At 38.3% G+C, this 22,736-nt stretch overlaps 1 protein-coding gene across 2 annotated transcripts in view; it reads right to left on the reverse strand.

Annotated features, from left to right (window-relative positions):
• tex264a (testis expressed 264, ER-phagy receptor a) overlaps positions 1-19,759 on the reverse strand; it is a 71,591-nt gene extending 51,832 nt beyond the window's left edge. Inside the window, exons 1-2 of one of the 2 annotated variants that reach the window (XM_058403757.1) lie at positions 19,542-19,759; positions 19,188-19,450 (exon numbers count right to left, since the gene is read on the reverse strand). In XM_058403757.1, the coding sequence (XP_058259740.1) occupies positions 19,188-19,445 (258 nt within the window). In that variant the 5' untranslated portion in view covers positions 19,446-19,450; positions 19,542-19,759. Of the gene's footprint in view, positions 1-19,187 lie in introns of both variants that reach the window. The other variant, XM_058403756.1, reaches the window with a different exon arrangement.
• Positions 19,760-22,736: the final 2,977 nt, after the last annotated feature.

Here is a 22,736-nt window from a genome sequence, read left to right on the forward strand (position 1 = left end):
GGGGAAAAGAAATGAACAGATCGAAGAGCTTCATTTGTTTGAATTCTTCAGGCAAGCAAGCACTCTATGTCCTAACCTGGACCTTTCCTGTAATTAACACTAAGGTCAGAATACTGGAGAAACTGGAGAATGATAACCAGCTTAACTAGCTAAAGAGCTGCGTGTAAAATATGGCATTAAATCAGACTCTAGTCTCACTCTACTCTTACGCCGGCACTATCAAGAATGAAGATAGACAGTGTGCATTTATAACATCTGAGGGCATGTGCTACTGTCACTCCCTTGACTATTTATCAAACGGTCCTTGAAGGAAAAAATGTTCCGACAGCAGCAATGAGGAATAGTCAACCGTTCCTTACAGGTGTAACCACTATGGCTTCTCCAACTGCTGGACAGATCGTCTTCTCACCAGTGTGACACTGTCACGCTGCACCTTGCAGTGAGTAATTATAGGGAAAGAGTCAGTCAGTGCAGTAAAACAGTAAAAGACACAGTTCTAGTCGCACCGATAAAGCTGTTCTCACTGTTAAATGCTTATGGTCAGTCGAAGCTAGACACTGCATGTCATTATTTGAACACCTTCTTCACAACTAAAATAACAAAACGATATTAACATTTCAATTCTCATTTTCATTTTTAATTTCTCTCTTTTTTCTCTCCATCTTTCTCTGTCGAGCTACACCTGAGCTCCCAGTGTTCTGAGTTTCCAATGTGACCACTTCTTCTTTCCGGACCTGCCTGATCCATTCAGACGCTCTACCCCCTGGTTGGAGTCTTGTCACTTGGTGGTGCTCACTGTTGCTGGGGATAGATCTGCGTGGACAGCCTGTGACCCAGGGGACTGCTGTAGATAGAACCACTTGGAGACTATCTCGCCCTCTTTGAACTGCTGTTGCCTCAGTCAGCTTTCGGCAGGAAGGAATTAGTGCTAAGTCAATAATGAACTCAGAAACTACACTGACCTTTTCATTCCTTTTGGTTGCTGTTGTAGAAAGGACATTATTTACATTTACATTATTTACTGTCCAGTGTCACCCAAACGAGGATGGGTTTCCTTCAGAGCCTGGTTCCTCTCAAGGTTTCTTCCTCATATCATCTCGGGGAGTTTTTCCTTGCCACCGTTGCCTCAGGCTTGCTAATTAGGAATACATTTTAGGGATAAATAGTAACTTAACTTTAAACTTTATCAGTTTTTTTCATGTTTCTATATTTCTGTAAAGCTGCTTTGGTCATTGTCCATTGTTAAATTGCACTATACGAATAAACTGAATTGAATTGAATTAACATGACAAAATATACACTGTGTGCAACAGACAAAGTCCTATCAGAACTGCTCTGAAAAAGTTATTGGTAAAGCGATTCAAATATCCATATTGTTTACATGGTATCTATGACACGCTAACACCTACTTTATGATTTCTCCTTTTTTATACACCCCCCCACATTTCACTCAACCACACATACACACTTTTTTTTTTCACTTGTCCTCCTCTGCAGCAAGTTACTCCAGTCTTGTAATAACCATCATATTCAGAGCTCTTGCTATTTCTCCCATCCCACACATTTGGAGAGAACATAACCCAAGACACTACAAGCAATTACTAGGAGCACAGAGGTCTCTACATCTTCCATCTCTCACCCTGATGTTCATTTAGCTGAGAGCATTTTTCACACTGAGTACAGAAAAAGAAACGGACCACACTGCCGATGTTTATGTAAATCAGGCATGCCTAAATATATACAGAAATATAGATAAAAGTAAAGAAACATAAGATCTGCAGAACAGATCAAGCAGTCTCCGTGTGGGTCATGGATGAAGTGGGGCATCAGCTAATGTGCTAGACAAGGAACTATCTTGCAGCATAATTGGTTGTCATGTCAGTGTTTTGGGCAGATAAGAGAAACAAATCGAGCTGTCTTAAAGACAGGACACGTCCAATTCCCGTTACTCAATTCACTTCTTTTCCACCGCTCACTGAAACAGCTCTTCTGAAAAGGAGACTGTGTGGTCGTGTCTGTGATTTTTTTCCCCCCATATTCCCTCCAGTTCCTAGCATGCTCATTATTTTAGCCTGATAGTGTGCAGAGGCGTCCTCAAATGCTCACTTGGCCCTTGGGACTGGAAGATGGCCATCAACACAAAGCACAGTGTCATTTCTTCTCTCTGTTCAGATTTCTTTCTGAGTTCCCTCCGGAGGCCTGACGGCGACTAAGCAATTTCAAAACTAATTCTCTGCTTGGTAGTGTAAGAGGCCTGCTTTCTGAAAGATGAAGGCTCCACTACAATAAAAAGGTAAGCTTCAGTGAGGTAATTCTTTATTAGCAGACAAGTAACTCAGATGTACTCCTTTCATCATACCTTTCCCCTTATCACTTTCCTTGCTCCATCCCCCAGGGCTAGCACTTCTGGGAATTCACTCATCCACAATATCCGTGCCGCTCCCCATCGATAATAGCTAATGTTGCGGGTTTTTCGTGTGTGTGTCTGTCTCTGTGTGCGTTCAATTTGTTTTTCAGGGACAGCAGAAAAATGGCAAGGTTCTGTGCATAGCTGTCGAGCCCCTAAGGTGCTCAGATCTGCATAATTATGAGAAAGGAGTCAGCTCGCCTTCAAATCAAGAAGCAACTCATGAAAATTCATCAGACGCCCGCTCTCCTGGCCCTGACAGCCGGAGTCACACTCAGAATTAAAAAAAAAAAAATAATAATCATTTGAATCACTATAAATAATCACAGAAACAAAATACTTCTACGTAACCCCCAAGCTAACAGTTTTGTTCAGGGTTTCTCATAGACCTGTACATGGACTAATATTATTATTATTTTTTTTATCGTATTTGATCATTGGATCATATCACACAAACCATTTGCTTAGTCAAGAACTAGGGTTTTTGGTAGAATATATACCGTAAACCTCCATTTGTAGCAGCTTGTATTAATTCTTTAGCCACTTGATGTGAGAGTTCCAAAATCTTTTAAAATCAACTTTTACCATTACAGTATGCATGCTGATATATAGTGTGAGATGTTTGCTTCACACCTCTGGGGTTGAGAGTTTGATTCTCTCCTCTGCCCTGATGGATCCAAAGCCTATGAGGCAGGGTGGTGAATTGGATGTCGGTCCTTTACAGGGCACACAGACCTTCTCATTCATACCTAGCAGCAGTTTAGAGTATAATCCTATAAACCTCAAAATATACACCCGAACAATCCATGCAGGCATGGGGAATACATTTAAAACTCTAGTGTAGTGCAGTGTGGTGGATTAGCACCTCTGAGCTTGAAGGTTTGATTCCCACTTCTACCCGGAGTATACATGTTCTCCCCATGCTTCAGGGGTTTCCTCCATGTACACGTTTCCTCCTCTAGTTCCAACACATTCATCTCTAAATAGTCTGTGGTGTGTGAATGAGTGTGTACATGATTGTGCCCTGTGATAGGTTGGAATCCCGACACAACAGTTGTCTGTCTTGTCTCCTGCTTATCTGTAGCCGGGTCGCAGGGTCAGCAGTGATGACCAGACCAGGTAAGCAGGGATGTCCAGACTTCCCTCTCCCTAGCCACTTCCTCCAACTCTTCCGGGGGAATTCCAAGGTGTTCCCAGGTCAGCCGAGAGACATAGTCCCTCCAGCGTGTCCTGGGTCTTCCCCGGGGTCTCTTCCCGGTGGGGCATGCCCGGAACACCTCCCCTTGGGAGACATCCAGGAGGCATCCGAAACAGATGCCCAAGCCACCTCAACTGGCCCCTTTCGACCCTCGACCCTGGGTGGGATAAACGGTACAGAAAGTAGATACCTGAGACCTGGTGCTGTTCATAAAGTTTGGGTATGCAGATTGAACTAAAACACTGTCGACTTGGTATTGTGTATCTATGTCTATAGTTAGTAGTGCTGTAGAGGTACCTGTGCTTGCAAGTAGCTGGGTGCTCAGGGCATTGCCTTCCTTTGTGTGAATAAATGTAAGTGCTGAGAGCTCAGAAGGAAACTAATGCAAGCATTACCTGTTGCATCTCTAACTGCAGACTCCACCTTTATTTAACATTGTACCATGGTAGGTGTATAGTATGGTTTGTGGTGCTGTCAGTGTTTGTTATGGCAGTCTTGCATGACTTCTTGCTTAGCTTTTGTTGAAGTAGTTTCAATGTAATAATTAATTCTCTCTCTCTCTCTCTCTCTCTCTCTCTCTCTCTCTCTCTCTCTGTGTCTCTGAGTCTGTCTCAATCGCCTGCAAGCTTGGAAGCATGCACCCATTTTAGACCCTGATGTACTGTATTTCTGATTTGAATCAGTTTTCCTGTACATCTGCTAGATTGATGATGACAGTCTAGCAAGTGAGAGTACGTTAAAAATAACATCTAATAGAGAGAATGATGTTGTTTTTAATTTACCAGCTATATTATGCTATGAAAAGCTCTTTATATCAATGTATTCATCCACTTCCACCACCTATGTGAAGGTTTCCTTTATCAATGGGTATAGTAACATAATAAATTCCGAAATTTCAGCAACCTATTCTGAATGGTTGATGACTTTTGGCAGTGTAGCTGTGCTGAAAACCCAGGAGTGAATGGACCCGAGAGCATAAAAGATGTTTGCAAAACAGCATATGACTGTGTGCACTATTTAATGCATGAGTAAAGCAAATCTCTGCACAACCAGGACAAATTTGTGGGATGTGGACATTTTTTTCCCCTTCACACAATAGCAAAAAGGAAGCTGAAAGATTCCTGCACATGGATTAAAGTGTTGTGCTCTCTACACTTGGCAGTAAAATAATGCCATATGCTCCTGTAGAAACCCAGCAGGTGAATCTGCCCTCATTTTAGCTTGATGGAGCACCAGACCTCACTAGAACCCTCTTCTCTCAATAAAGAGAGTCTAGATTGACTCCTACAGAGAGCAGCATGCTGTGATTATTCCTCCTGTGCAATGTTCTAGAAAACCTCCAGGGTGTGCGATTTAGAGACGAGCACACAGCTGGGCCCCAAGGTTCGACTCACGTTAATGCAGCTGGGAGCAGAATGAATGCAAAATGTTATCAAGGACAGGTGGAATATTACTAATGCGAACCAATAACTTCATGCCTCTTGTCAATTCTGTGCAAAAAGTTTTATAAGAGCAATATCTCATTTACTGTTATTCATATTCTGCTACACTTTATAGGGAAAATTGCTGTCCTTGCTCATCTTTTATCAAATTCCTCCCCAAGAAAGCAAAGCTACATTAATTTCAAAGAACAAAATGAAAGGAAAGTTCAGATTTTCCGATGACACACGTCCTCTTAAAGCTTCTCAGAATCTGCAAAACAAATGAATGCTTACGTTCTAAAAAGAGGAAATTACTTTTGAATTAGAATTTTCAGAATTTTCAGGCAGAAGCTGAAATATTCGGAGACCATCAATCATCTTCATGTCTTTTATTTTCAACTGAGAAAAAGCACTGTAAGCACAGTGTGATGCATGGAGACATTAGGGAAATTAAATAATAATATGATTAAGAATTTTTATTTCATAATAATAAATTATGAATAATTATGAAATAAAAATAATAATTTGTAAATTAAATATCCATCAGTATCAGATAAACTATTAGAAAGATTATAGATTCCTTTTTTTTCTTTTGTTAATATAAGATTAAAGATTAAAAAGACTTTGTGATTTGTTTTTGGATTTCTCTTTTTATCAGCATTTTACCTGAAAAGTCTGAAACAAATATTTAGATGTAATCACTCAGATGGTGTTGATGCATTTTATTTTAGTTTATATTTTATTTTATTTTATTTTTTATTTTAGCCCTGACAGTAGTTTACTGGTAAGACAGCAGGTTTACACTAATCTACTCACTCTCTAATATCTCATCATTTCTATACTACATGCACACTTATGGCAGACGCATCACAAACATTTTTACAATTGTAGAAAATATGGCCATGCTGAAGTTTTCTGTTAGGAGTGTTTGGAAGGAGTCTCAGTGTCATTAACAATAAGAGGTAAAGCTGTAACTTTAGGTTTTCTGGCATGGTAAAGCCAGGGCAGCATGACCAGCACTGTTTTTTGACTTACAGTATTAATAGCTTGTCTCAAGGACATTACGCAACATTAACCCTAACTATGAACATACTATAATGTATGATGTGTCTTTCTTTACTAAATAAAAAAATATATATTAGATTTGATAAATTGCTGCGGAATAAAACGCTGCAGGCATGAAACCTAAAGCCAGCTTATTAAATGGGTTTTTGGTTAAATGCCTGAAATAAGATCTCAAGATATTTCCTCGTCTTATTCTACAACATAAAATATATTAGTAATATGACTTTCATGATTTTTCAAGCTTTAATGAGTCTTCAAAAAAGTAGCTGAATGGGACTCCAGAGGTTGTCATGGATATTAAGCGCCATCACACCGAACAGGAAAACTATTTTACAAATAAACTATTCTAACTCTAAATTGTCATTCATTCAGATTCAGCCACAAAAAGAGCGCAGTGGATCCTTATCAGGGAACATGTGTTTATTAAATAAAGACTGAAAGAGTTTACAGGAGCTTAATGTCATGCAACCATGGTGTAGTTTATAGTGAAATTTCAACAGTTTTTATAACAGTTGTGTTCATTTTTTGTGGCGATTATATTGAGCAAAATGTGCAGGAATCATACGAGTTTGTTAGACACACAGTGTATTTTCTACAATCCAAAAGCTAGAGGAAAAAATTTTTGTGGAGGGAATCAGTGATGCTAACTTCCAGGTTTCCCTCCAAAAATACATCATCCCTGTGGCATTCAATAAGACGAACAAAACACAGTAAATTACTTCGGATTGGTAATGAGCCTTCATTGATTAATTTCCGATAACAGACTGAAACAGGTCATAATTTATTCCTGAATGAACACCAACACTACTAAACTTTAGCGTTATCTGGATATAACTTTCCTTCAAATAGCACACATAATCACAAGCTAAATTTAAACCGAGCATAAAAAGTAAAGAAACAGGACTGTAAGTAGGAGAGGAAACCCATCAGGTCATCTCACTATGTACACAGTGAATGTAATGTTTCTCCAAATTGTCTGATCGTAGTGTACATCATAACAATCTCATAACAGTGTTAATCACCTCCCTCAGTGACTGAAATAGAAACTGATAGTGAAACAGCACTAAACAGCCTCAGGCTCTTTGTCTAGTTGGACAGTTCTGACTGTAATTAGGGGGCAGAAAATGGAGCATGCATATATGAGCGGTCAGGACTGCTTTGAGAACATCTCAGTGCTTAGAAAGGGGTCACAAAACAACGTAAATGCAAAAACGCTTCAAGCCACAGATGAATGTAATAAAAATCTGCCAAACTGATTCTGTGATAGAAGCTCATTCAACACTGATACCAGTTCATAGCTTAAAGTGGTAATGCTCCTTGTCCTATTAGAGGAAGGAGAAGAGGAAGAGGAAGAAGAAGCTTTTATTATTGCCACAGATTACATTGACTTTTACAGCACAGTAAAATTCTTTTCTTCCCATATTACAGCTTTTGAGGTAGGGGTCAGAGCGCAGGTTTAGCCATGGTACAGTGCCCCTGGAGCAAAGAGAGTTAAGGGCCTTGCTCAACCACTTGAGCAATCACTGCCCTGTTTGTTAGAATCTTGTATTTTTATAGATGTGTCTCAAACACATATTGACATATCTAACAGCTTATTCCATGATAGGAGTAAATTAAGGAGCCCCAACAATTTTTATTTACATTTCTGGCATTTGGCAGATGCCCTTATCTAGAGTGACTTGCAATTTATTTCCTTTTTTTTTTATACAACTGAGCAATTAAGGGTTAAGGGTCTTGCTCAGGGGCCTGGTGGACCAGGGATTCAAACTCAAAAACCTTGGAAACCTTTAAAACTCTGTAATATGTAAAATCTGCATTCAGCTTAGGTCTAAACACACACACACAAAAAAAAAGCCTTACGTTTGTTTTAAAATGGCAATTTATATTCCCTGTCATATTTAATCAAGCCTACTGACCAGGAAAAATTGAACAAGTAATGTTTTGTATTACAGTTTATTTATTGTTTAATTAAAACCAAGCCAGAATTAATGGCTATTTTCATGGCAGGACCAAAGGTAGGTAAAACAGATTATCTCAGCAGTTCTTGCAATATTATAATATGTCAATATGAGGTCCTTTACTTCTTTAGTCATTTTCTATAGTTATTTAATATTAACTAGTTTTACAATAAACTGTAAAATTGCGCTAACTCAAATAGCCAACTGTATGTTGCTAAGCAGAGCAAGCTAACCTCTGTCTCCAACCCGGCAAACCTGGGAGACACTTTCCCTCAGCAACAAGTATATATTGTTTATACTGTTTATACACAACAACCACGAGCACACCTGTAAGGTGAAACAGAGCGAGGTTGAATTTGTGACATCATGAATATTAATGAACCTAAATGTTTTGACATTCATCAAGGTAGTGTTACTAAAACGACACTTTCCACTCTATTGGGAAAATCTGTACACCTGCTCATTCATGAAATTATCATCAGACATTCATGTCACAGAATTGAATCATGCAGAGTTCAAGAGCCCAACATCAGAATAAGGGGAAAAAAATCTGAGTGACATGATGGGTTGGTTTTAAATATTTCAGAAACTGAGACTTTTAGGCACTTTACAGTTTAAACAGAATGGTGTGGAAATCAAACAGAAAAAGAAAAGAATTCAGTGAGAGTCAGAGAGAGGACAGAGAAGTACAGTCAGATGGATCTGAGCTGACGGAGAGTCTACGGTAATTCACATAACCGTTCTTTACAACCATGGTGAGCAGAAAAGCATGTCAAGAATCACAACACTTGAGGCGGATGAGCTACAACAGCAGAAAAGTGCATCAGGTTCTAATCCTATCAAGTAAGAGCAGGAATCAGGAGCTATATTGAGCACAGGATCATCCAAACTAGACAGCTGAGGATCGGAACACGGCCAGGCGCTGTTTATCCACAGTTGCCTAGCTAATGAGCAAAAACATGTAGCTATATACATTATTACTCTTTTAATATTTAATCTGTCACTTTAATGAACAAGGTAAATATTACCAATAAGTATAAGTAGCCTGATTCTTATAGTACTCTAGAAACACCTAGGTTAAGGACAACACATGACCAGGAGCTGCATCTGTGAGTGGCCGTTTGTCCAGACAGCGCATTATTATCAATTCCAAATTAAAATATATTTATTACTGGAGTGCTAATTCTGAAATCATATGAATTTCAAACCTCCTAATAGGACTGCTTGAGACCTGTATTGAAACCCTTCTATGTTATGAGGCTAATAAATTAGTCTCACAATTTTCTACTCATTCTGTGCAGGACAAAACTCTGGCCTGTCATTAGATATAAAGTTCATTCTCTTCAGAATAAGTTTTGCCTAGATACATACAGATTTCTAGCATGATGCTTGCACATAATAACAAGTTTTATGGCTTTTAAATGATTCATATCAAGAAAGAACAATGACATTTTACTCCCAAATGACTGAAGAAGCTGTAAGGCATCAAGAATAAGGTTATGATTATCCGCTGTGCAGCAGATTTGAAAGGCTACAATCAAATCTTAAGACATGGTTTGATGGGAAATTACTATACATAGATAAATGCAATATATTCTTTATCATTTATTAGTTCTTCAAATTGTTTCGAAATACTACAATCGTCTGAAACATAATGAGTGTGGTATATATGAAGCATATGACAGGAGATTTCAAATGAGAAATGCTATGCAAATCTTTCATTTAAAGAGCACAGACAGATACTTATACTCATTAACCTATGTATGTTGCAAATTTAGTGATGAATGTTTAATCTTGTGTCCCTGCTACAAGTCTTTTCCAGGTTGCTTGTCCAGCTAAGTGAGCAGCGAGGTCGACAGCTGACCGTCTCAAGCAGGTGACTCTGACCCCATGGGGTCTGTCACCGTAATGAGCACACGACCATAAGCCAATTAAAAGCAACAAAGACCCGAAGAGGTGCCAAGCACCTATCAGAATATGATCCTCGGCTAATTGGCTGTTGGGGAATCAGTGGCTAAAGGTGAAGGTGCCAATCAAAATGCCCAGCGCAGTTACCAGCTCTACATACAGAGACAATAAACAGATCATGTTTGCAGGAACGTCAATATTCCCTCGTTTACTATTCATGGACTAAACTGCAGTTAGTGAGCGGTTTACTAAAGGATGTGATAAGTCACATGTAAACTTGATAGCATCTGCAAAAACATGCAAACACTTTTACTAAATGAGTGTACTGAGGGCTTTCACGAGAACACAACAGCAGGTGCTGTCCACACAGAGGCATCATGGTCATGATTTTAAAGTGCACAATAATTCATTCATCCATTTTCAGTAAGTGTTTCATCCTGGTCAGGTTTGTAATAGAGCTGGACCTGGCAACATGAAAGAATTCACCCTAGAATGGATGCCAGTCCACTGCTGAGCACCATTCACACACACACACAGTCACCCTCTCATTCATAGACTCATTCATGCTCTCAATCACACATACATTCACACACCTACTCATTAACACATACACACACACAAGCGCATTCACACACTCATTCATACACAAACACACACAAGCACTCTCTCTCTCGCTCTCTCTCACACACACACACACACACTCACCCTCTCATTCACACACTTGGTCTCAGAAACTCTGTGAACAAACTAATAAAAAGCCCCGCCCACACAATCCAGAGTAAACTCAGTAGCAAGCTCTGCCTAATAATGAAACAATAATTAATTAAACTAATCTCATAAACAGTACTGCTGTACACTCTTCTTGAACTGCTGTACACTTTGCTTTTCTTTATAGAGGTCCTCGAAAACAGCACTTAGAACTGGTTCAGAAATGAATAACTTTCACACTTACATAAAATAATGAGCTATGCATTTTGACTGAAAACTGGGACTGACATCTGTAAGTATGAAGCAATCCAAGCAGTTGCCATCTCACTGATCAGCAAAGTAAAGATACTGACACCGGATATTGGTATCTAGGCTGATGTGTCCTGAAAAGCTGGACTAGTACAGGATTTGACACATTTTCTGTTCTGATTCACTGACACACAAGTTGTGTAACACAGGATTTAAAGCACACAGCTTTAAACAACTTGATAACAGGAAGCTCACAGTAACAGACTTATTTCCTGCACTGAATATCTGCAGCTAACTACAGAGGACTGTATACAATCTGAATGAGAGGAAAAAAAAGTGTAATCAGTGCAGCACCATGTACTATGTATGATATGAAAACAAACCACATGTTGAGTAGATGCAAAGACTTGTAGCACTCAGGCAGAGGGAGAAATATCTATTTACTCCTGTTTTCTTTTTTAATACAGTTATGTGATAGCAGTAAGCATTCTTAAATATCTCTCTTTAGTCTTAGACCATATGCCCGGGTTAAATGGGAGGGTTGTGTCAGGAAGGGCATCCGGCATAAAACCTGTGCCAAATCAAAACACGCGGACCAAATGATCCGCTGTGGCGACCCCAAATATGAAGCAGCCGAAAGAACAACAACAACAATAAAAGAAGTCTTAGACCATATACGTCTATACGGTGGACATTTTGCTCAGGCAGGATGGACGTTTGAGGCATTTTTATTGGCTGAATTTTCCTTTACACACACTTTTACACAGCCTAAGCTCTATATCAGGGGGAATTCAGTCAAATTTGTAAAGGCAACTAACATGACTGAATGACTGAATAACAGTTTAAACCTAAACTGTGGCTAAAAAAAAGTGTTGTTGTTTTGTTTTTGTTTTCTGTTCGTGAAGCATGACTGATTAGTACCACAGACTGAACCAAAGACAAAACCTTTTTAAAGCTGTCATAGGATAAATAAAGGTGTATTTCTCTCAATATATCCAAAAAAATGTTGTTGATGTTGTTTGTTTGTTTGTTTTTGGTCATTTGTCATTGTCTGTCATTTTGCTAATCAGACCAGCAAACGTAAATAGATTTTTAAAAATAAATAAATAAAATAAAAATCTGTGAAATACCATGGCTTACAGTATACTCCATAATCTGCTTCTTGGTAAACACTTCCAACATTTATTAAATGATTTTACTGCCCCCTAGTGTTCAGGACGGCATAATACAATACTTTATGGTGCACGTTTTATTAAAGACTACTTAAAACTTCACACAGGGATATTAGAATAAATAATGCGATAAATCGATTTTCTTCATTTTTTAGTTTAATAAAGAGTGCAAAGTTTATGCACGGCTTCACTATGAGTCTCCAGACTCCAGACAGGAATAGCACATTAACACTTCATTGCAACACTTCAGTAGTTTTGCAGGATATTAAATAAACAGAGCGAGAAGGCACCTAATCCTGCCTACAGCTGTCACAGCACACTGCCTGCCACGTTCCACTTTTAAGCAGCACCACTGGAGCTGCATGGCAGATGACTCGTATGCGGTTTGCCAAGCTGCCACGTTTCTCTAGGAGGGACCTGGAAAGTTCTGTCTCTACAGTCATTGTGTTTACTTTTCAAGGAAATGTTAAGTCACAGTTTTCCAGCAGACAACATGTGTCCTAAGTATCTAACAGCTAAATTGTTCCACCTCAGTTACAAATATGTACTGTCCAAAGATGAGACGTTTCATTTTGTGTTCAAACTATACTATACTAACATTCTACAGAAGATATTACTACTTTTATTATATTGAATTAACCATAACATTACAACCACCTGCCTTATATTGAATAGGTCTCACTTGTGCATGAACTTTTTCAGCAACTTGTGCCACAGTAGCTCTTGTGTGAGATCGAACCAGACAGGCTAGAATTAGTCGTCTAGCCATCACAATTTAGTCTTTGTTAAAGTCACTCTGAACCTTACACTTGGCAATTTTTTTCTGCTTGCAGCACATCAACATCAGGAACTGACTGTTCACTTGCTGCCTAATACTGTATATCTCAACTCTTGACAGGTGCCGTTGTAACGAGATGATCAATGTTATTCATTTATAACTCCACCTGCTATGTCAAACATATTTACAGGGAAGAGGGAATGAAAGTTTTAATGTCCAAAACAGTGCCCAAAAACCGTCAAAGCATCAGACGATTGTTTTGTGATTTCACGCAAGGAATGTAGTGATTGTGAACAGATACACGTCAAACTGATACTCCTGCACCATCACATCATCATCAAAACAGAGAAAAGCTGCTTGAAAACATTAATCACAACTGTTTAGTCAACAGTACTGAATTCCTCACTGATGTGAACACAAACAGTGATCGGTTACATCAGTTAGCGAATTTTACCTCAGTGAGACTGATGTGGAGGATTCTGATAATCAGAGTGAGACCTCATTTCCTATTGTATCTGTAACAATGGTATCTGTTATGTTGTCTGTCCATATGTAGAGTAGATTATAAAACAATTGTTGTTGGTAGAAGAATAATCTAAAATAACTTTACCTCTGGTTGAGATACATACAAAAGAGTTCAGGAAAACAAGTACTGTCCCAGAACTACCAGTCAAAAGTTTGGACACATCTTCTAATTCCATGGTCTTTCCTGATGTTTATTTCTTTCTACATTGTAAAACAATGCTGAAGGCGGCCAAAAACACAATAATGTCCTTTGAACAGTTGATATTGAGATATGTCTGCTACTTATGCTCTGTAAAGCCTTCATAACGGCTCTAATCTGAGGTGCTGTTAATTGGTGATTTCTGAGGCTGGTAACTCTAAATGAACTTCCCTTCTGCAGCAGAGGTAAGTTTTGGTCTTGCTTTACTGGGATGGTCTTCATGTGAGCCAGTTTCATCATGGTGCTTGATGGGTTTTGCAAATGCACTTGACAATACTGTTCTTGCAAGAACTATTCCAGAACACCTGACCTTCGTGTCTTAAAACAACAACTGACTGTTGTTTTTTGTCATTACATATGGATTACTTAAGTCCATGTGTGTTATTTCATAGTTTTGAAATCTCCAGTATTATAAATCCCTAAACAAAAAACATCGAATTAAATGGTGTGTCCAAACTTTTGACTGGTAGTGTATCCCATAAACACACTCCTAAACCTTGTGGAAAGCCTTCCCAGAAGAATTGAAGCTGTTATAGCTGCAAAGGGCGGGACAACTCCATATTACAGTCATGTGCATGTAAAGGCAGATGTCCCAGTTTTGGAATGGCTTGCAGTCTCCGCTCTAATTCATCCTGAAGGTGTGATGTCAGGACTCTGACCTCAAGTCAAGTTCCTCAACACCAAACTTGATCATCCATGTCTTTATGGACCTTGCTTTGTGCACTGGTGTACAGTCATGGTGGAACAGGAAGGGGTCATCCCCAAACTGTTCCCACAAAGTTTGGAGCATGAAATTGTCTGAAATGTCTTGGTATGCTGAAGCATGAAGAGTTCCTTTCACCGGAACTAAGGGGCCGAGTCCAACCCCCGAATTCAATGATTTGGAGGGGTGTCCCAAAACTTCATATGCAACAATTGCAAAAAGCAACCATGTCAAATACAATACAAAGTGAATTGTTTGAAGGAAGGAATGAAACAATGCATGAAGGTGTCTTTGTTTTTCAGTAAATCCTGTCAGTCTACTTGTTCACATCTCATACTCATTGTGTACACAATGCGAGAGCACAGTGCAGAAAGAAAGAAAGAAAGAAAGAAAGAAAGAAAGAAAGAAAGAAAGAAAGAAAGAAAGAACAAGCATTCACTGCACCTTTGTGTATTCCACTGAGTAGCTGAGAAACAGGATTGTCTAAGAGGCACTTTTAGACCTGACCTTGACTTCAGCTGGTTTCAGATTTACAGCACAATATTAGAGCACATTTCTTCAGCTTGCTGTTTTTAAATGTCTGGCAAGCTGAGAAAAACAAAAAACAAAACAAAACAAAAAACACAACACACTGCTCCTGCTACATTCCACTGTAGCTGTTACGTGTTACATGTTTGGAGTCACAAATGTTCTCCCCATGCCTACATGATTCCATGAGGTCTTAGGTTTGGATTGTACTCTAAATTATACTCTAAACTGCTGCTAGGTATGAATGAGTGCATGGAGGTGTATGTGACCTGCAATAGACTGGTGTCCAATTGAAGACATTTTCCTGCCTTGCCATCTACGATAGGCTTTGGATCCACCGTAACAATGAAAATCAATGGAATAATATGTTAGATTACATAAGAATACAATCCCACAATATAATAATATATATTTTATATATACATTTTAAAGTGACTGTGAAAGATAAGCTCTGTACCCAATTCCCCTGCTCCCTGTGAAGCTTCATCTGTTTGAGGTCTCAGCTATGATCTAGCTACAGCTCAGCAGAATAAAAAGCTTCTAAGGGTTGGGAATAGTCTGTGTATGTATTATTGTATGTATGTATAATTTGAAAGTGTTGCACATTTAACCAGGGCTGACATGGACAGACATGCCTTTACTTAACAGTCAGTTGCTGGGGGAAGTAAGTTTTTTTCTGGAAGGCTATCTTCAGAAAAAATGTTTGCTTTGCAAAATCAACTGCAAAGGGAGAGGCGTTTGGAAGCCTTGCTTTGGCTGTGAAAAAACATGACAAGAAATGACATTCAGTACTGATGTATTTTATGAATATTCAAAAATTAGGCTTATTCTTCGAATGTGTACAAACCCAATTAAAGAAACCAGCCGAAAAGCACCAAGTAATAAATACAGCTTTGATGATGGCAGGTTCAGATTTCCACCACTGGAAAAAAAAAAATCTCACACACCCTTTGGCTATCCATTACAGAGCCCACTTTTAAGAACCACTGATTTATGGTATTATATTCTTTTATTATTTATTATTTTTTTATTTATACTTATTCGCATTCTCAAATTAGTTTTTCGAAAAGCTAGGGTTTTGTGTCTGTATATGCAGCAAACTGTTTCTCTCTGAGTCTTTTCTTTAAAAAAAAAAAAAAGGAAGAAAGAAAAAGAAAGAAAATCTTGCTATCTGTAAGGACAGTCCTCAGTTAGTCCTTTTTGGTCCTCAGTTTAAAACATGAACAAAAGTCTTTAGCTTGGCAAAAGGCATTAACTTGTTATAGGAGTGTATAAGGAGTCATGTATATGACACTTCTCATACACAGTCACAACCAGCTGATCCCACTGCAAACAATTACTGTCAGAAGGTCATGCTGTCACCTTCTCAGCACTCTCAGCATTAACACCAGTTGAAATACCAGGATTTTTTATGCAAATTTGATGTGATATACAAATGCTGGATATTTCAACTAAACTCAGCAGTTTGCTCACTTTGCGGTTGTCTGGGCTACTTCTGAATGCTCATGAATACTTAAACCTTAATGATAGATAATGGGAATGTTATTGGTGTATTGATTTATTTGTATTCTAATACACTTTTCTGATGCCATGAGGACTCCAAGTATTTGTCATGACAAATGAGAAACCTGTCCTGTGAGATAAACTGAAATGATAGTGGTCCTGTGTCTAAACTGAAATGCCCATTTTGTCCAAGGGCAGATTATAAACTACAGCAATAACCCTGACTGAGCAGATATCCTGAGGTGTTATGACTCCACAAAGAGCAGTCCCTTGTGTTGTCCCTTGCACCATAAACTGGTACAAACATCACAGACAGTCTCAGATTTCAGTCCTTATGAACAGGATGAAAATAAGGCTGATACTTTGCACCCCAGTCCTTTCCAACAAAGACATCATGTTATATCTTGCTATAAAGCTTTCATATCAGCCAAGCATACTGTTTGGACAAACCTATCAGTCAAGTCAAGTATTTTGTGGCTTTATCACTCAAACTCACCTGATATTGTATGTCTACTCTAATGTAAAAGCGGTAGTTTTAAAACAACTCATATCAGTGGTCTGGCTGGATTAACAGCAGAAAGTAGTGTCAGAGGAGCAGAATGTCTATCTACGGGACATGGGCACCTGGGACACTTCCAGCAGGCACCAGAGAGGAGATGCAAAAGCAACTCGTTTCAAAAAATGTGCTGGCGTAGCAGAAATGACAAATACCGGATTAGCATAGGCACTTTTGTGCAGGCACATAAGGCTTTTGGTGCCAGTTGCTGCCATTACTGCCATGCAGCACGTTGAACTGCAATAGCACTCAGGGAAATATTCATCTCTACAAACTTCTACAAGTTCTAACATTTTTGTTATTCCTGTACATGTTCACGTATATGTCATGTTTGTGTATAGTACCACACTATACAACACACACTGACTTACACATAATGCAAATAACACGACAAGTACATGATAAAAATCATTGTATAAATCTATACATAACTACAGAATGAGACTTCAATATATTTATTTAAAGCACTGGTCTTTTCCTGTAGTTATGTATAAAAAGCATACGTTGCATTTTGTCTGCACTGACAGAGCCTCTGAGGTGACATGGTGGTTATTTGTGTTCACGGGTCAATATTTCAAGGCCAAAACTATCTCATGACTGTGAATTATCACGTTGTGGTCTTGAATATATCAAAACTGTTGTCATAAACAAACCCATGACTTGTTGCATTTAATACTTGTGTTGCAATCGACTTAATTCAGAAGCAGGAGGTCGAACCTCATTTAATTTTCAACCTCCATGCGTTCAAACTACAAAGTGAACCAACTGCGAAAGTGATAAATATATAACTGCTCAAAACAGTGAACAGGAATAGTCAAAATTATAGTTTTATTTAGCAAATTTGTGTATATGTTCACTGACCTAAAGCAAATACTAGTTTACATACTGTAGTAGAACTGATTTAAATGTAAAGAAGTGCTGCTTTATTCACTTGTTAATATTTCATCCGCTGCTATGTTTATGTTTATCTTTATCTCTACTTGCACTACCTCGACGGCTGCTACTGCATTTTTGCACAATACGTGTTGTCAGGCCCCTATATATATTTATATGTTCAAATCGCATATGTTATTAGTCACCTAATTTCATTTTATTTCATTGCACATGTTCTTTTTCGGCGCTTAGTGTCCTGCTTTTGTGTTGTTTTTTGTACTTATTGTTTCTGTTTCTTGTCTTTGCTCTGTTTGCACCTAGTTTCACACTTTGCACTTTATGTGGCTAAGACAAACTTATGTCCTAGCTCTGTGTTGTTTTATGTGTTTGAACTACATGCTGTATATTTATGTAGCACCAGGGTCCTCGAGAAATGTTGTTTCATTTCACTACGTACTGCATCAGCTATATGTGGTTGAAATGACAATAAACACTTCTTGAATCTTGAATCATGTTGATGTTGTGAGCAGCCACGTGATTTTAGTCGAAGGCTAAGTTAATTATCTGGAAATTCTGTTCGCTCTGAGAAATTGCTTAATGTGTTGTTGACTAATAATCTCTCTGTTACAACACCAGCGACTTCATCATGTCTTCATACATCACTGCAAGATTGGCAATGTTCAATATTATCAATCCACCATATGCTTAGCTTCTAGCACCACAATAATTTAATTGCTTTGTTTTTGTTTCACCCATCTTACAGTAGTTACAATAGATAGATAGATAGATAGATAGATAGATAGATAGATAGATAGATAGATAGATAGATAGATAGAGCTGTGTTTTAGTGATGATCAGCAACTCCACACAGCAAATACAAAGCAATATTAATCAATATACAGTAAACAGTGCACTGACTGTACAGGACAACAGATCAGGACAGGTGTAAAGCAGAAAACTGAGCAAACACACAGACGTGCTGTAAAGTCTCACCTGAAGAAGCATATTATCATGCAAGACTGCACTAAATATATAAGTACACTAATCAGGCATGTTTTAGTGTTCAACAGAAAGTGAAACAGGCCAATATGCCCTTTTACAACTGTGTGCTTGTACAGTGTGCAATGTTTTGAGCTGAGAGATCCTGTCAGTAAACACAGCTGATTATCTCCCACATTCAGCTGGAATGGAGGCTTGGCTTGTTTGCGTTAAAAGTCTATTGTCCGTCACGTGTTTATGTCTCACTGTCATTAGGGTACCTAGCCCTACACAAATGTGTGCCTTACATCAGACTTCACCAGATCTTCCTCTGTATTTTCTATTTCTCTCTGTCTCTCAGTCTAGACAACAATCTAGCGTCAGGCCCGAATAATAAAAGGTCTGAGCGAGACGGAGAAGAAAAGTTGCAGAGTGAATATATGACCAGTGTAACTCACCTCGCTGGGGTTGTCATAATACACACCAACAGAGCAGAGCTTAGGGGCGATGCTGCAGCTCTCGGTGAAGGCGGATCCGCGCTCCCGGTACGATCCCTTCTTAAACTTGTACGCAATAGTGATCTTTTTGATCGGGGGAGATCCTGTCCGGACAACGACCTCAGACAGCAGTCCGGAGAAAAACACGAAAGCAGCAATTGTCAGGATGAGACACACGACCAAAAACAGGATCAAGGATAAAATCACAAAGTCGGACATTGTTTCTGTTGAGAGAAATGACTTCGATCACTGATGCGTCAAGCAATGCTATAATAAAATATCCTAAAGTGCCCAGCACCAGACCAGCTCACTGACCAGTGTTACGTTATGCCTTCGGTGAATTTCCTCCAGCAAAATGTAGGTTGAATCCTAAACTGCTCGATCTTGTTGATAAAGGGCACTAGTTAGGGTGTAGACGCCACGCCGTATAGCCCATACAGTGCACTAATAATGAGCAGGAATAGGAGGTGTTTGGGATTTTACCTCGACAAACTGATGCTTATTCCTCGGCGTTGGTACTTCCTGGTGTCCAGCCCAACTTACAGCTTAAAAGTCTCCCAATTAAAAAAAAATACCAGCCCAGAAAAAATGCATACTGTGATAACTAAAATACAATAACAAACAGAAAACCCGAAACAGAAAGGGTAGTGCAAAGGGGTCTGTGTACTTTTTGGTATTTGAAGTTTCTTTTAATAAACAGAAACAAAAAAAAAAACGAAAATGAAATCGTTTTTTAATGATGTGATGAAAATGTCAGACGCCTTTTTAAAATTAGACTTGATTTTCTTTCCTCATTTATACCTTAGATAAAGAAAGTCCTATAGCGTAGAAACGGAAAAACAGCTGCATATTCTGTCTTGTCTAAAACCGGAAGTATCTCTTCTTCTGTCATTTGTGGCAACGTGCCGTCTTCCACCGCGGTGAAGTTCGGACATTAGACCGACATTGGACAGACGGTATTTTAGGAACCGTCCACAAATTTCTGTACGACTGAAATGTGGTACTTGTTACTTACCTGGCTACGTGCCCCAGTTATTCTAATTTCTTCTTAAATGTACATATGCCATGCGTCATTGCAGACAGTTTTTGTTCATTTATTAATAATAATTTAATTAATAGATGTGCATCATGTGAATTAATTTGTAATTAATTATTTATTTTTTAATTTTAAAAAATCAATATTCCTTCAGTGTGACCCTGTGACCCCAAACTAGTAGCAAAATAATCTAATTGGACACCTCCACAAGGTACACCTCTTGTTATCCCAAAAATATGTCTTCACTGATTTTTATTAAAATTTTTATGTATTTAATTAATTAATTTATTAATTTTATTTATTATTTATTTGAAGAAAAAGTCACTTAATGAAATTAAAATAAAAATAAAAATCAACAAAGATATTTCTTGGGATATAAAGAGGTGTACCTTGTGGAGGTGTCCAATTAGATTATTTTGGTATTAGTTTTGGGTCACAGGGTCACATGACCTAGAATCTATTGAAGAAATATTAAAAAAAAAAATTAATAAAAATGTAAATAAAAATATATATTTCTATATTTACCCCATTTTGGCATGATGATAATAAAAAACACTTACAGCTTTACTAATAACTTTGTGATATCGACTTAATGAGTACAATGATTACAACAACCCGCCAATCAGGATTGAAGTCTGACTGGACAGGACTCTCCTCAACCTTATTGGCTAAACTTAACCATATAATTAAAACGTCAACATTACATATTAAACTTTATTGTAAAGTTTGTTTGAATGGAAAATGTATTAAAATATCCTGTTAATAATCAAAAATAAAAACCCGCCTGTTGCATCAAAAGCCAGCCCAAATTTTATAAACCCGCCAAATGCATTTTGTCCGGGTTAGACATGACCAAAAGGAGCCCAATTGGGTTTATACCATGTTGTAATATGGCATAACTTTATGACCACCTGCCTAATATTGTGTTGGTCCCCTCTTTTGTTGCCAAAACAACCCTGACCCGTCAAGGCATGGACTCCACTAGATCCCTGTAGGTGTGCTGTGGAATCTGGTACCAGAAGATGTTAGCAGCAGATAGGACTTAAAGGATACTAACATAACTTAAAGGACTTACAGGACTTAAAGGATACCTTTGATAGATACTGACCACTGCAGACCGGGAACACCCCACAAGAGCTGCAGTTTTGGAGATGCTCTGATCCAGTGGTCTAGCCATCACAATTTGTCCCTTCTCGCTCAAATCCTTACACTTGCCCATTTTCCTGTTTCTAATACATCAACTTTGAGGACAAAATGTTCACCTGCTGCCTAATATATCCCACCCACTAACAGGTGTCATGATGAGATGTTATGTTATTCACTTCACCTCTCAGTGATCATAATTTTATGCCTGATCAGTGTATATTTATAGCTGTCTGTATTAATTCATAATTTATTGTAAATATGCCACTTATGCACTTGTGGTTAGGTGCTAACTGCACTTCATTGGCTTTGTGTAAGCACTTTGCACAATGTCAATAAAGCTGAATCTAATCTAATCTAATTTACAAGCATTTGTGTGTCTAGGAATAATGGATACATTATGCCTTAATAAATGTACATGAATGTAACATGTCTGATATGATGCCATGCTTCGTTTCTTTTGAAGTGAAAAATACTGTACACACACACACACACACACCAAAAATAAAATAAAATAAAACTACAAAAAAAGGTACAAATTGAATGTCTCCTTATCACAGACATCTAACCTTGATGAGATTCATTATGATAAATATCAGGATAAGGGACAGAGCGGATTCAGAGCCTGTCCCAGAAACACTGGGGGTGAGAGTTTTTTAGGAGGTGGAAGGAAACTGTAGAACCTGGAGGAAACCCAAGCTCAGGGTTAAACCAGGGATTTTAGAGCTGTGTGGCAGTAACACTACCCATTGTCCCCAGTCTATCTACACAGACTACACATATATTTATTTCAACTTTAGCAGTGAAAAAATCCACTTAATCCACAAGAAAGCATACAGAGTTTCTGCAACATTTTAATTTCCCAAGCCAAAACTAATGTTAAATTTGTAACTCCAAACTCAGCACACAAAAGCCTTGGGATTTTGGTAATGAGTGGAATCAGGTGTGTTAAATGAGGTAGAATACATGACACTGCATCTCCAGGGGGTGTACAAAACCTAGTTAATAACGGTTTATAGCCAGAATACCCTACTTACGAACGAAGAACTTAACTATTAACAAAAGATATAAGCGTGAATAGTTTTCCAGTGCAATGCTTGTATTTTCCTCAAGAAAGATTTAATTAAGTTGTAATAAACCTGTTATGTAAAACATCTGACAACCAGTAAAATCAACTACAAATACAATATTCACAACAAGTAAACCTGGGCTTATTGTTCTCAACCTGAAGAAGGATGAAGCCAAAAAAAAATGGTAAATGTGGACACACCACCACCGCCTCCTCCTCCTCTCCCACTGCTCCAGAGAAGCATGGCCATATCGGATGGCAT

Source organism: Hemibagrus wyckioides, linkage group LG11 (genome assembly GCF_019097595.1).
Source record: "Hemibagrus wyckioides isolate EC202008001 linkage group LG11, SWU_Hwy_1.0, whole genome shotgun sequence".
Classification (NCBI taxonomy): Eukaryota; Metazoa; Chordata; class Actinopteri; order Siluriformes; family Bagridae; genus Hemibagrus; species Hemibagrus wyckioides.